The sequence below is a fragment of the Oncorhynchus kisutch genome, unplaced genomic scaffold (genome assembly GCF_002021735.2).
Source record: "Oncorhynchus kisutch isolate 150728-3 unplaced genomic scaffold, Okis_V2 scaffold1345, whole genome shotgun sequence".
NCBI classification, from domain to species: Eukaryota; Metazoa; Chordata; class Actinopteri; order Salmoniformes; family Salmonidae; genus Oncorhynchus; species Oncorhynchus kisutch.
In genome coordinates this window covers 39,114-53,468 of record NW_022263290.1, presented here as the reverse complement: position 1 = coordinate 53,468, position 14,355 = coordinate 39,114, and the positions used below count along the sequence as shown (strand labels likewise).

At 40.1% G+C, this 14,355-nt stretch overlaps 1 protein-coding gene across 2 annotated transcripts; it reads left to right on the top strand.

Moving 5' to 3' along the window:
* Positions 1–1,682: 1,682 nt before the first annotated feature.
* LOC116366041 (zinc finger protein 239-like) lies at positions 1,683–9,059 on the top strand. 2 transcript variants are annotated; one of them, XM_031818347.1, is made up of 2 exons: positions 1,683–2,291; positions 7,663–9,059. In XM_031818347.1, exons 1-2 carry the CDS (start codon positions 1,977–1,979, stop codon positions 7,840–7,842), a joined length of 495 nt encoding a protein of 164 aa, XP_031674207.1. In that variant the 5' UTR covers positions 1,683–1,976; the 3' UTR covers positions 7,843–9,059. The 2 variants fall into 2 exon arrangements, with proteins under 2 accessions (XP_031674207.1, XP_031674206.1); XM_031818346.1 differs by having other exon boundaries at positions 1,683–2,313.
* Positions 9,060–14,355: the final 5,296 nt, after the last annotated feature.

Here is a 14,355-nt window from a genome sequence, read left to right as displayed (position 1 = left end):
GAGCAGTATAGACCTAGTCTGTTCATTATATACATCTACATGATGTATTGTTACACCATGTAGGAGCAGTATAGACCTAGTCTGTTCATTATATACATCTACATGATGTATTGTTACACCATGTAGGAGCAGTATAGACCTAGTCTGTTCATTATATACATCTACATGATGTATTGTTACACCATGTAGGAGCAGTATAGACCTAGTCTGTTCATTATATACATCTACATGATGTATTGTTACACCATGTAGGAGCAGTATAGACCTAGCCTGTTCATTATATACATCTACATGATGTATTGTTACACCATGTAGGAGCAGTATAGACCTAGTCTGTTCATTATATACATCTACATGATGTATTGTTACACCATGTAGGAGCAGTATAGACCTAGTCTGTTCATTATATACATCTACATGATGTATTGTTACACCATGTAGGAGCAGTATAGACCTAGTCTGTTCATTATATACATCTACATGATGTATTGTTACACCATGTAGGAGCAGTATAGACCTAGTCTGTTCATTATATACATCTACATGATGTATTGTTACACCATGTAGGAGCAGTATAGACCTAGTCTGTTCATTATATACATCTACATGATGTATTGTTACACCATGTAGGAGCAGTATAGACCTAGTCTGTTCATTATATACATCTACATGATGTATTGTTACACCATGTAGGAGCAGTATAGACCTAGTCTGTTCATTATATACATCTACATGATGTATTGTTACACCATGTAGGAGCAGTATAGACCTAGTCTGTTCATTATATACATCTACATGATGTATTGTTACACCATGTAGGAGCAGTATAGACCTAGTCTGTTCATTATATACATCTACATGATGTATTGTTACACCATGTAGGAGCAGTATAGACCTAGTCTGTTCATTATATACATCTACATGATGTATTGTTACACCATGTAGGAGCAGTATAGACCTAGTCTGTTCATTATATACATCTACATGATGTATTGTTACACCATGTAGGAGCAGTATAGACCTAGTCTGTTCATTATATACATCTACATGATGTATTGTTACACCATGTAGGAGCAGTATAGACCTAGTCTGTTCATTATATACATCTACATGATGTATTGTTACACCATGTAGGAGCAGTATAGACCTAGTCTGTTCATTATATACATCTACATGATGTATTGTTACACCATGTAGGAGCAGTATAGACCTAGTCTGTTCATTATATACATCTACATGATGTATTGTTACACCATGTAGGAGCAGTATAGACCTAGTCTGTTCATTATATACATCTACATGATGTATTGTTACACCATGTAGGAGCAGTATAGACCTAGTCTGTTCATTATATACATCTACATGATGTATTGTTACACCATGTAGGAGCAGTATAGACCTAGTCTGTTCATTATATACATCTACATGATGTATTGTTACACCATGTAGGAGCAGTATAGACCTACAGTAGCTAGCTGCTAATTTAGATTTAGTGTGACTTAATGAAACTGCCTTAAATATGCTGATAAACCTTTTTTTTATTTGCACTAATCAATCAACACATTCCTGTCTTTGTATGTCTCAATATAATAGTATTGTAATTAAATCCATTTAAAATAACCTTTGTCTGAAAATAAAATATGATCCTCAACTGCGTTTCACCTCCAGTCAGCAGGCGGCGATGTGCGTCTTTCAGGCGACGCTGCTGGCGTGACGTATAATCTAGTGGACGGTTCTTCAGAAACAGCTCGTCAACCACCTCGGTAGTTTGCTAGCCAACATAGCCGAAAGATTCAAGCTATTTATACGCTTTCGGTGTATATTAGCTGATGTGTTTTAGACACACTTCTGTTGTATCTACTTGTTAACCTATTTAATTTAATATTACGTTATTTTGTATTAGTCAGCTATAGTAGTTGGCTGGTTAAGTTAGCACTAGCCTAGTCGCTAATGATAGCTAGATAACATCCCCGACCATGAGCTCCCTATACTACTCCCCTCCTGTTAAAGAAGAGGAGATCTGCTGGACGGAGAAAGAAGCTCTGGGGCTGAACATTGTGGTGAAAGAGGAGAAGGAAGAGGATGTCACAGTTAAAAAAGAAGTAGATGGTGAGTCTGTTACAGTGAAAGAAGAAGAGAAATACGTTTCAGTGAAAGAAGAGGAAGATGCGTTCAGAGTGAAAAAGGAGGAGGATGTTACAGTAAAAGAAGAGGAGAAAGAGGAGGATGCAGTTTTTGGAGTGAAGAAGGAAGGGGAGATTACTGTCACATTGAAAGATGAAGAGGTGGAGGTAGGAGATCTGATTAACACCAGTAAGTACTGTCTTCAATTTGTTTTTAACTTTGGATATTCGCAGTTGGCTCGTCAATACCTCTTCAACGGAGGGCCCTGGGATGATGACTGATATGTCTAAAATCAGAGGCGTAGAGAGCAAGCTACCCCTTGTTTTTTCCATTCTGTTTCCAAAAAGTGACTTAACATAGACCCTTCTCAAATATATATCTGCTGACTGCAGACTGGGGGGCACGGCATGTAGTGATGTTTTACTACACACCGGGGCCCCCAATAGTGCCATGTGAGAGTTGGGTTGGCTACACCAAAGATTATGGATATACTGACAAGATGTCTCTCTGCCCTAACAAGGGGAGTCGTTGTCCACAAAGTGGCACTGTGGGTTCTCTAGCTTCCACCTATCCCTTCTTTGGATTGGTGGATATATCTTATTATTGTAATATATTATTTATATTCTATGAGGGTTGTTGTCATCAACCGCCTGTATTCAATGGAGAGAGATGCTAAGCTACTAGCATGGATATGCATAGCGATCTGGAGACAACTCCTATAGTGCTTTTTATCAAAGTTGTCGGTATGTCACATAACAACTTAATCATTACGAAACTTCTTTTAGATCAAGTAATCCTCACGTAGCAAATAAGCCATTCATTTAGTTGTTGACCAAATTCGACTCTTTCCACATTGGGTTGATCATTGTTTCCACTTGGATACAACCTACTGTAACCTACTGGCATGGCCTATAGAGATACAACCTACTGTAGCCTACTGGCATGACCTAGAGAGATACAACCTACTGTAGCCTACTGGCATGGCCTAGAGCGATACAACCTACTGTAGCCTACTGGCATGACCTAGAGAGATACAACCTACTGTAACCTACTGGCATGGCCTAGAGAGATACAACCTACTGTAGCCTACTGGCATGACCTAGAGAGATACAACCTACTGGCATGACCTAGAGAGATACAACCTACTGTAGCCTACTGGCATGACCTAGAGAGATACAACCTACTGTAGCCTACTGGCATGGCCTAGAGAGATACAACCTACTGTAGCCTACTGGCATGGCCTAGAGAGTTACAACCTACTGTAGCCTACTGGCATGGCCTAGAGAGATACAACCTACTGTAGCCTACTGGCATGGCCTAGAGAGATACAACCTACTGGCATGAACTAGAGAGATACAACCTACTGTAGCCTACTGGCATGACCTAGAGAGATACAACCTACTGTAGCCTACTGGCATGACCTAGAGAGATACAACCTACTGTAGCCTACTGGCATGACCTAGAGAGATACAACCTACTGTAGCCTACTGGCATGACCTATAGAGATACAACCTACTGTAGCCTACTGGCATGGCCTAGAGAGATACAACCTACTGTAGCCTACTGGCATGGCCTAGAGAGATACAACCTACTGTAGCCTACTGGCATGGCCTAGAGAGATACAACCTACTGGCATGAACTAGAGAGATACAACCTACTGTAGCCTACTGGCATGAACTAGAGAGATACAACCTACTGGCATGAACTAGAGAGATACAACCTACTGTAGCCTACTGGCATGGCCTAGAGAGATACAACCTACTGTAGCCTACTGGCATGGCCTAGAGAGATACAACCTACTGTAGCCTACTGGCATGGCCTAGAGCGATACAACCTACTGTAACCTACTGGCATGACCTAGAGAGATACAACCTACTGTAGCCTACTGGCATGGCCTAGAGAGATACAACCTACTGGCATGAACTAGAGAGATACAACCTATTGTAACCTACTGGCATGACCTAGAGAGATACAACCTACTGTAGCCTACTGGCATGGCCTAGAGAGATACAATCTACTGTAGCCTACTGGCATGACCTAGAGAGATACAACCTACTGTAGCCTACTGGCATGGCCTAGAGAGTTACAACCTACTGTAGCCTACTGGCATGACCTAGAGAGATACAACCTACTGTAGCCTACTGGCATGGCCTAGAGAGATACAACCTACTGGCATGAACTAGAGAGATACAACCTACTGTAGCCTACTGGCATGAACTAGAGAGATACAACCTACTGTAGCCTACTGGCATGGCCTAGAGAGATACAACCTACTGTAGCCTACTGGCATGACCTAGAGAGATACAACCTACTGTAGCCTACTGGCATGGCCTAGAGAGTTACAACCTACTGTAGCCTACTGGCATGGCCTAGAGAGATACAACCTACTGTAGCCTACTGGCATGGCCTAGAGAGATACAACCTACTGTAGCCTACTGGCATGGCCTAGAGGGATACAACCTACTGTAGCCTACTGGCATGGCCTAGAGAGATACAACCTACTGTAGCCTACTGGCATGGCCTAGAGAGTTACAACCTACTGTAGCCTACTGGCATGGCCTAGAGAGTTACAAGTCCTACAGAAATGCAAGCATTTCTAAAAAAAAAAATCTCACTTTTATGGGGTATTGTGATGTCATTATGATGTATTGTCTGAAGATAAGTATATATAATCCGTAAATCGGAATGGGAGTCGGTTGAAGCCTGGATAATCATTTGGCATAAGCCATTTCCAAGTGAAGTATTTTGATTGATTAACTAAATGTGTCAAAAGGAAGGGGTCTGAATGCACTGTATGTTCTAGGGTGTCCCAGATAACAAAAACAGATAACAAAAAGGTATGGGTCCTACAGTAGGTCTATGTTATTGTTAGGTGCAGTTATGGGTCCTACAGTAGGTCTATGTTATTGTTAGGTGAAGTTATGGGTCCTACAGTAGGTCTATGTTATTGTTAGGTGAAGTTATGGGTCCTACAGTAGGTCTATGTTATCGTTAGGTGAAGTTATGGGTCCTACAGTAGGTCTATGTTATTGTTAGGTGAAGTTATGGGTCCTACAGTAGGTCTATGTTATTGTTAGGTGCAGTTATGGGTCCTACAGTAGGTCTATGTTATTGTTAGGTGAAGTTATGGGTCCTACAGTAGGTCTATGTTATTGTTAGGTGCAGTTATGGGTCCTACAGTAGGTCTATGTTATTGTTAGGTGCAGTTATGGGTCCTACAGTAGGTCTATGTTATTGTTAGGTGCAGTTATGGGTCCTACAGTAGGTCTATGTTATCGTTAGGTGAAGTTATGGGTCCTACAGTAGGTCTATGTTGTTGTTAGGTGAAGTTATGGGTCCTACAGTAGGTCTATGTTATCATTAGGTGAAGTTATGGGTCCTACAGTAGGTCTATGTTATCATTAGGTGAAGTTATGGGTCCTACAGTAGGTCTATGTTATCGTTAGGTGAAGTTATGGGTCGTACAGTAGGTCTATGTTATTGTTAGGTGAAGTTATGGGTCCTACAGTAGGTCTATGTTATTGTTAGGTGAAGTTATGGGTCCTACAGTAGGTCTATGTTATCGTTAGGTGAAGTTATGGGTCGTACAGTAGGTCTATGTTATCGTTAGGTGAAGTTATGGGTCGTACAGTAGGTCTATGTTATTGTTAGGTGAAGTTATGGGTCCTACAGTAGGTCTATGTTATCATTAGGTGAAGTTATGGGTCCTACAGTAGGTCTATGTTATTGTTAGGTGAAGTTATGGGTCCTACAGTAGGTCTATGTTATCGTTAGGTGAAGTTATGGGTCCTACAGTAGGTCTATGTTGTTGTTAGGTGAAGTTATGGGTCCTACAGTAGGTCTATGTTATTGTTAGGTGAAGTTATGGGTCCTACAGTAGGTCTATGTTATCGTTAGGTGAAGTTATGGGTCGTACAGTAGGTCTATGTTATTGTTAGGTGAAGTTATGGGTCCTACAGTAGGTCTATGTTATCATTAGGTGAAGTTATGGGTCCTACAGTAGGTCTATGTTATTGTTAGGTGAAGTTATGGGTCCTACAGTAGGTCTATGTTATCATTAGGTGAAGTTATGGGTCCTACAGTAGGTCTATGTTGTTAGGTGAAGTTATGGGTCCTACAGTAGGTCTATGTTATTGTTAGGTGAAGTTATGGGTCCTACAGTAGGTCTATGTTATTGTTAGGTGAAGTTATGGGTCCTACAGTAGGTCTATGTTATTGTTAGGTGAAGTTATGGGTCCTACAGTAGGTCTATGTTATTGTTAGGTGAAGTTATGGGTCCTACAGTAGGTCTATGTTATTGTTAGGTGAAGTTATGGGTCCTACAGTAGGTCTATGTTATCATTAGGTGAAGTTATGGGTCCTACAGTAGGTCTATGTTATCATTAGGTGAAGTTATGGGTCCTACAGTAGGTCTATGTTATTGTTAGGTGAAGTTATGGGTCGTACAGTAGGTCTATGTTATTGTTAGGTGAAGTTATGGGTCCTACAGTAGGTCTATGTTATCATTAGGTGAAGTTATGGGTCCTACAGTAGGTCTATGTTATCATTAGGTGAAGTTATGGGTCGTACAGTAGGTCTATGTTATTGTTAGGTGAAGTTATGGGTCCTACAGTAGGTCTATGTTGTTAGGTGAAGTTATGGGTCCTACAGTAGGTCTATGTTATTGTTAGGTGAAGTTATGGGTCCTACAGTAGGTCTATGTTATTGTTAGGTGAAGTTATGGCTGATGTTAAAGCCAAAGAGCATTTTACTGGTTAATTGTTTTTTCAAGTATTTAGCAGTTGATTTGTGACAGTAACACACACATATTAACCAGGACATTCAAGCCTTACAATTATAATCCAAAAGTAATGTGAAATACACTCATACAACCTGTAAATGGAGGCTATTTTTGCTGTCAGCCTATGAGAACTCCGGTGGTGAATTACACACGGAGCTTAAAATTAGTTTCCTTGAGTAGCACTCCTGATCTTGCACTCATAGTGCGCTGTAATATTCAGAATACATTGTGAAAATAAAATCTTTGCTCACCATTTTTGCTCCATGCAAATATACTACTTCCATAACTAGTGGTTTCCTCATTAGCAGATATACTACATCCATAACTAGTGGTTTCCTCATTACCAGATATACTACATCTATAACTAGCGGTTTCCTCATTAGCAGATATACTACATCTATAACTAGCGGTTTCCTCATTAGCATGGAGGAGTTAATCAAATTATATGTGCATTGCCCTCGTGATGCAATTTATGCAAACACAGAAAGGGGCCTGTATTGGAGACCAATAGTTGTCTGGCACACTGCTTAGGATTTCAACAACTTTAATAACTTATTTCTAGTTACTACTAATGTGAAAACAAGACTAAATATAACTATTGTTGCTATCTTGACTGTCTTAATTGTCAAATAATTTAACACGTCAATTGTTGTACAACTTCACAACTGCTCTGGGCATCACCTTTTACCTCAAAATAAACAGTGGATTTCTGATGTTTTGGGTCTTTAACCATCTGTCTGACGTTGTCATTCACACAGGAGAGAGATGTGACCATCGTGGATCCTCTGGGGAGCCTCAACAACCTCATGATGCTGATGAGGCAGAGAAGAGTCTCTCCAGATCAGAACTCCTCCAGAAACACCAGCAGAGACCCACCGGGAAGATATCTAACTGCTGCTCTGATTGTGGGTTATATTTCTCAATACCAAATTCACTAAAAGAACACCTGAGAATACACATTGGAGGGAAATCTCACTACTGCTCTGACTGTGGGAAGAGATTCAACTCTTCATCAGACCTTAAAATGCATCAACGAATTCACACAGGAGAGAAATCTTATAGCTGTGATCAATGTGGGAAGAGTTATACTACATCTAGCAATCTAACTATACACCAGAGAACACACAAAGGAGATAAACAATATAGCTGTGATCAATGTGGGAAGAGTTTTGGTGCATATCAATGTCTGACTAGACACCAGAGAACACACACAGGAGAGAAACCTTATAGCTGTGATCAATGTGGGAAGAGTTTTGGTGCATATCAATGTCTGACTTTACACCAGAGAACACACACAGGAGAGAAACCTTATAGTTGTACTCAATGTGGGAAGAGTTTTTCAAGATCTAGCTGTCTAACAAAACACCAGAGAACACACACAGGAGAGAAACCTCATAGCTGTAATCAATGTGTGAAGAGTTTCTCTACATCTAGCTATCTAAAGATACACCAGAGAACACACACAGGAGAGAAATCTTATAGCTGTAATCAATGTGGGAAGAGATACTATGATAAATGGTCTCTGATTAGACATCAGAAAATACATGGAGTTATTTCATGATATCAATGAAATAATGTCACAATGTAGAATGTTTAAACATTGTAGTATGAGTATTTTAATGATGTCACAATGTAGAATGTTGTAACATTGTAGTATGAGTATTTTAATAATGTCACAATGTAGAATGTTGTAACATTGTAGTATGAGTATTTTAATGATGTCACAATGTAGAATGTTGTAACATTGTAGTATGAGTATTTTAATGATCTCACAATGTAGAATGTTGTAACATTGTAGTAGAGGCATTTTAATGATGTCACAATGTAGAATGTTGTAATATTGTAGTAGGAGTATTTTATTAATGTCACAATGTAGAAGCCTAAACATTTCCCCCTGTTCTATTGATTTCAGCATGATCTGGATATTAGCCTCAGGGGGAAAATCCAGGCTCTGAATTGAAAGAGTACTATTTATGAGATTTAACAAAAAGAGCTGTGTTACACTTACCGCGTTGGTGACCCACTTCAATCATAATGCAACACTTCAAAATGTAGCTAGCTGTTTGTTTTCTTCAAGTTATCCTCTAACCAGGGATGTACACATTATTCCCAGATTCTGTGTAGTTTTTTGAGCTGTTCGTTTTAACATGACGTGCAACCTCATCTCCCTCCTCTTGGCACAATTGATTTCAACGTGATATCGATGAGTGATGACAAATAAGTGTTGCGTTCCTTTTTTTTTTGCGACCCCTACATTTAAATGCATCACTGTTGCCCTGCTTTCAGAATATCAGGGTTCATTCTCAGATGTGCCCACCAAAATGTACTAGAGCATGACATTGGGGACTGGGCCCCGATCCAACAACATGACTATCTAGTGAACCCTGAAAAGAGAGAGAAGCTCCACAGTGAGGTGGAAAGTTACTACGGATATTTCATTAGTTTCCTCTTGAAATCAGACATGTCTGTGGTAAGGACAACTTGCTTGCTGATTGTTTCAAGTGTGGGAAGTCAAAAATATTTGTGTTTTGCATTTAACCAGTGCGTTACCATGGATCACAATTTATCTTGTCATGTTTTTCCACTGCACTGTTGGTGAGGGGGTCGAAAAGTAAGCATTTCACTGTTGTATTCAGCGCATGTGATTTGATTTGAGTTTATTTTTGGGTTCCTTCCAAGGGGACGAGAGTTCTAGAAGCTTGTGAGTTCTAGGATTCTATTCAATGAAAAACGAGAAAAGATACGATTGTATTTTATTATTTAGAAATGTTTTTTTCTTGTTTTTAATTGTTGACAGCCAGTAGACACTGGTTATATTAGAGAAGGTGAAGCGTTGTAGTTGATTATAATGTGAAATGGAAGTTGTTTTCTTGTCAGTTGTTCAACTGAAATGTGTCTTCGGCACACTGATTGGTGTCACTTCGTTAGTCAGTATGTGTTACACCTGTGCTGGCTTGTCCGTCTCGTTAGTGGGAAGGTGTTTCACCTGAGCTGGTCCAGGTTCTATTTACGAGTGTCTGGCCCAGTGCTCCAGTTGTCTTGATAGATGTGGAGAGTCAACACCTTTAGTTGCTTTTGGTTTGCTTCCTGTCTTTGCCTCTTCTTGGGCAGATTTATTGGGTCTCATGGTGGGTGTCTTTTAGGTCCCAGTTTTTGTTACCAGTCAATTTTCAGTCGATGCCCCCAGTGTCTTTCAGAGCCTCTCCTAAAAAACAAGTTATATTTTGGGTTGGATGTAGCATCATGTTGTTAATATTTTAATCAATGGCATTTCCTTTGCAATGCTCATTAGTCTTTCAGCTGTTATTCTTAGTTTTTTATCCTCAATATTTCTGTTTAATTTTAGCCATTGTGTTGCATCCATGTCTGACATTGGGCGGCAGCGTAGCCTAGTGGTTAGAGCATTGGGGATCAAAAACAAAGAATAACAGCTGAAAGACTAATGAGCACTGAAAGGTTGCAAGTTGAATCCCTGAGCTGACTAGGTACAATTCTGTCGTTCTGCCCCTGAACAAGGCAGTTAACCCACTGTTCCTAGGCCAGTTAACCCACTGTTCCTAGGCCATCATTGAAAATAAGAATTTGTTCTTCTTAAATAAAAGTAAAATTAATAAAAATGTGCTGTATAAAGCTTGATTTGAACATATTGCAAAACAAATGAACCCAGTGACTGACCAATCAACAGACTCCCTCTTAGTATGAAAATCTGTATAAATCCCACTTTTCCAGCCTGCTGAAGGCGTGGTGGAGTGGTAAACACCACCCCCGGCTCTACCAGGGGCTTGAGGTGGTCTCTCACAGCTCTGCTTATGTCATGTTCTGTGGCCTTGCCGTTCCATTTCTTGACTGCCCCTGCAACACAGAAAGAACACAGTTAGTCATATTATATAAAACACTCAAAGTTATGGATATGGAGCATCTACAGCTTCAGTTACACCTGACACCTAAATGTAACTTCTGTCATCTGATCACTCCAAGCTGCATTAGGTCTGGATGCACAAAAGTCACAATGTGCTCATTAGGTTTAGATCTGCCAGGATGGGCATTGTGTTCGGAATTTGAGTTTTGCCACCGAATATGCATAAGCAATGTAAGAGATGGGGTGAATGAGTGGGGAAAAGTATATTTGACACAAATTACCTATATAATATCAAAGAACAAATGTGCGTGCCTGAGGGGAAATCAACTTTCATACAGCCAAAAGGGGTGAGAAATTACACCAATATCAGTGGACAATTTGCACTAATGTAAATGAACATAGATGATGGAACATATTCCCTTCTGCTTACGTGATGAACCGCTAAGGGGACATAAATATTTACCATCTAAACCATGTGTGACCTCTCACCTCTCTGGCTGTAGAAGTGTGTTCTTCCTAACCAGTCCCTCAACAGCTCTCTGACTGAGCTCCACCCTCACTGGGTCTTCAGAGGAGAGGAAGGCTGAGGAGGGATGGAAGGATGAATGGATCAGTCAGTCAATAAAGTGTGGAGCTGCTGTCTATGCTGTCTGACACAATCACTATTTTAGTAGTTCATTAAAGTCGATAAGGCTTTATGACTAGCTGAATATCAACTATCAATCACTTAGATCATGTATTTTCAGGTAGAGATACATCCTTGGGACATCCCTGGCCCATTGAAGTTGACATTTAAAATGGTAATGTTTTAGGATACCAGATGTCCCAAGGATCCCTGATTGCATTGACCATTGTGCATTCTTCAGTCTCTTTTACATAGCAGGTGTAAAATAAACAGACAAGACACGCAATGGATTATTAGTATATGTGGGAACTCCTTCAAGATGGTTGGAAAATCATTCCTCAAGAAGCTGGTTGAGAGAATGCCAGAAGTGTGCGAAGCTGTCATCAAGGCAAAGGGTGGCTACTTTGAAGAATATAAAATATATTTTGATTTGTTTAACACTTTTTTTGGTTACTTCAGGATTCCATATGAGTTATTTCATAGTTTTGATGTCTTCACTATTATTCTACAATGTAGAAAATAGTAAAAAATAAAATAAAGAAAAACCCTTAAATGAGTATGTTTGTCCTTTTGACTGGTACTGTATACACTACACTGTATACACTACACTGTATACACTACACTGTATACACTAACATCCTTGTGTTTGAAACAAAAGCAAATGTTTTTGTCCATTAAAATAACATCAGATTGATCAGTAATACAGTGTAGACATTGTTAATATTGAACATGACTATTGCAGCTGGAAACGGCAGATTATCAGCAACCATCCCTCCTGTGTTCCAATGGTACGTTGTGTTCGCTAATCCAAGTTTTTCATTTTAAAAGGCGAATTGATCATTAGAAAACCCTTTTGCAATTATGTTGGCACAGCTGAAAACTGTTGTTCTGATAAAAGAAGCAATAAAACTGTCCTTCTTTAGACTAGTTGAGTATCTGGAGAATCAATATTTGTGTGTTCGAATACAGGCTCAAAATGGCCAGAAACAAATTACTTTCTTCTGAAACTCGTCAGTCTATTCTTGTTCTGAGAAATGAAGGCTATTCCATGCAAGAAATTGCCAAGAAACTGAAGATCTCGTACAACGCGGTGTACTGCTCCCTTCACAGAACAGCACAAACTGGCGCTAACCAGAATAGAAAGAGTAGTGGGAGGCCCGGTGCACAACTGAGTAAGAGGACAAGTACATAAGAGTGTCTAGTTTGAGAAACAGACACCTCAATAGTACCTCAACTGGCAGCTTCATTAAATAGTACCTGCAAAACACCAGTCTCAATGTCAACAGTGAAGAGACGACTCCGGGATACTGGCCTTCTAGGCAGAGTTGCAAAGAAAAATAAATTTCTCAGACTGGCCAAAAAAAGAAAAGATTAAGATGGGCCAAAGAACACAGACATTGGACAGACAAACTCTGCTGTTCCATAAGGTGTTTTTTAAATCTAATTTTACTGCTGGCATCAGTTACTTGATGTGGAATAGAGTTCCATGTAGTACTGTGTGCCTCCCATAGTCCATGTGTAAAGGCTGTAGAGGGATAATTCCAGTACAGTACATGTGTAGAGGGATAATTCCAGTACAGTACATGTGTAGAGGGATAATTCCAGTACAGTACATGTGTAGAGGGATAATTCCAGTACAGTACATGTGTAGAGGGATAATTCCAGTACAGTACATGTGTAGAGGGATAATTCCAGTACAGTACATGTGTAGAGGGATAATTCCAGTACAGTACATGTGTAAGGGATAATTCCAGTACAGTACATGTGTAGAGGGATAATTCCAGTACAGTACATGTGTAGAGGGATAATTCCAGTACAGTACATGTGTAGAGGGATAATTACAGTACAGTACATGTGTAGAGGGATAATTCCAGTACAGTACATGTGTAGAGGGATAATTCCAGTACAGTACATGTGTAGAGGGATAATTCCAGTACAGTACATGTGTAGAGGGATAATTCCAGTACAGTACATGTGTAGAGGGATAATTACAGTACATGTGTAGAGGGATAATTCCAGTACAGTACATGTGTAGAGGGATAATTCCAGTACAGTACATGTGTAGAGGGATAATTCCAGTACAGTACATGTGTAGAGGGATAATTCCAGTACAGTACATGTTTAAAGGGATAATTCCAGTACAGTACATGTGTAGAGGGATAATTCCAGTACAGTACATGTGTAGAGGGATAATTCCAGTACAGTACATGTGTAGAGGGATAATCCATTCCCGTCATTTATACTCCCTGACCTTACTTGGCAGGAACTAATGGAGATCCATAATTAACCCCAGGAAGAGTAGCTGCTGCCTTGGCAGGAACTGATGGGGATCCATAATAAACCCCAGGAAGAGTAGCTGCTGCCTTGGCAGGAACTAATGGGGATCCATAATAAACCCCAGGAAGAGTAGCTGCTGCCTTGGCAGGAACTAATGGGGATCCATAATAAACCCCAGGAAGAGTAGCAGCTGCCTTGGCAGGAACTAATGGGGATCCATAATAAACCCCAGGAAGAGTAGCTGCTGCCTTGGAAGGAACTGATGGGGATCCATAATAAACCCCAGGAAGAGTAGCTGCTGCCTTGGCAGGAACTAATGGGGATACATAATAAATACAAATACTTGTATCAATATTTGTGTGTCTCTTTACTCTTGGATTCTAAAATGCTAATTTGCATCAAAGTAGACGACATGCAAGACTACAAATCCCTGCAAGCTCCTGCATGTCATCTCTAGCCGACACCTTTCACAGAACAGTTCACTGAATTGTCCATTGAAATACATTTGGACAATTTAATCATTGCTACATTAAGACCTGATTGGTGGACTGCTGCAGAGATGGTTGTCCTTCTGGAAGGTTCTCCCATTTCCACAGAGAAACTCTGGAGCTCTTTCAGAGTGAACATCGGGTTCTTGTTCACCTCCCGGACAAAGGCCCTTCTCCCCAGATTTCTCAGTTTGGCTGGGCG

Coding starts and splice junctions, on each gene's coding strand:
- LOC116366041 (XM_031818346.1), top strand. CDS start 1,977: ATGAGCTCCCTATACTACTCCCCTCCTGTTAAAGAAGAGGAGATCTGC. Junction 2,314..7,662: donor AGGAGATCTGATTAACACCA/GTAAGTACTGTC, acceptor TCATTCACACAG/GAGAGAGATGTGACCATCGT.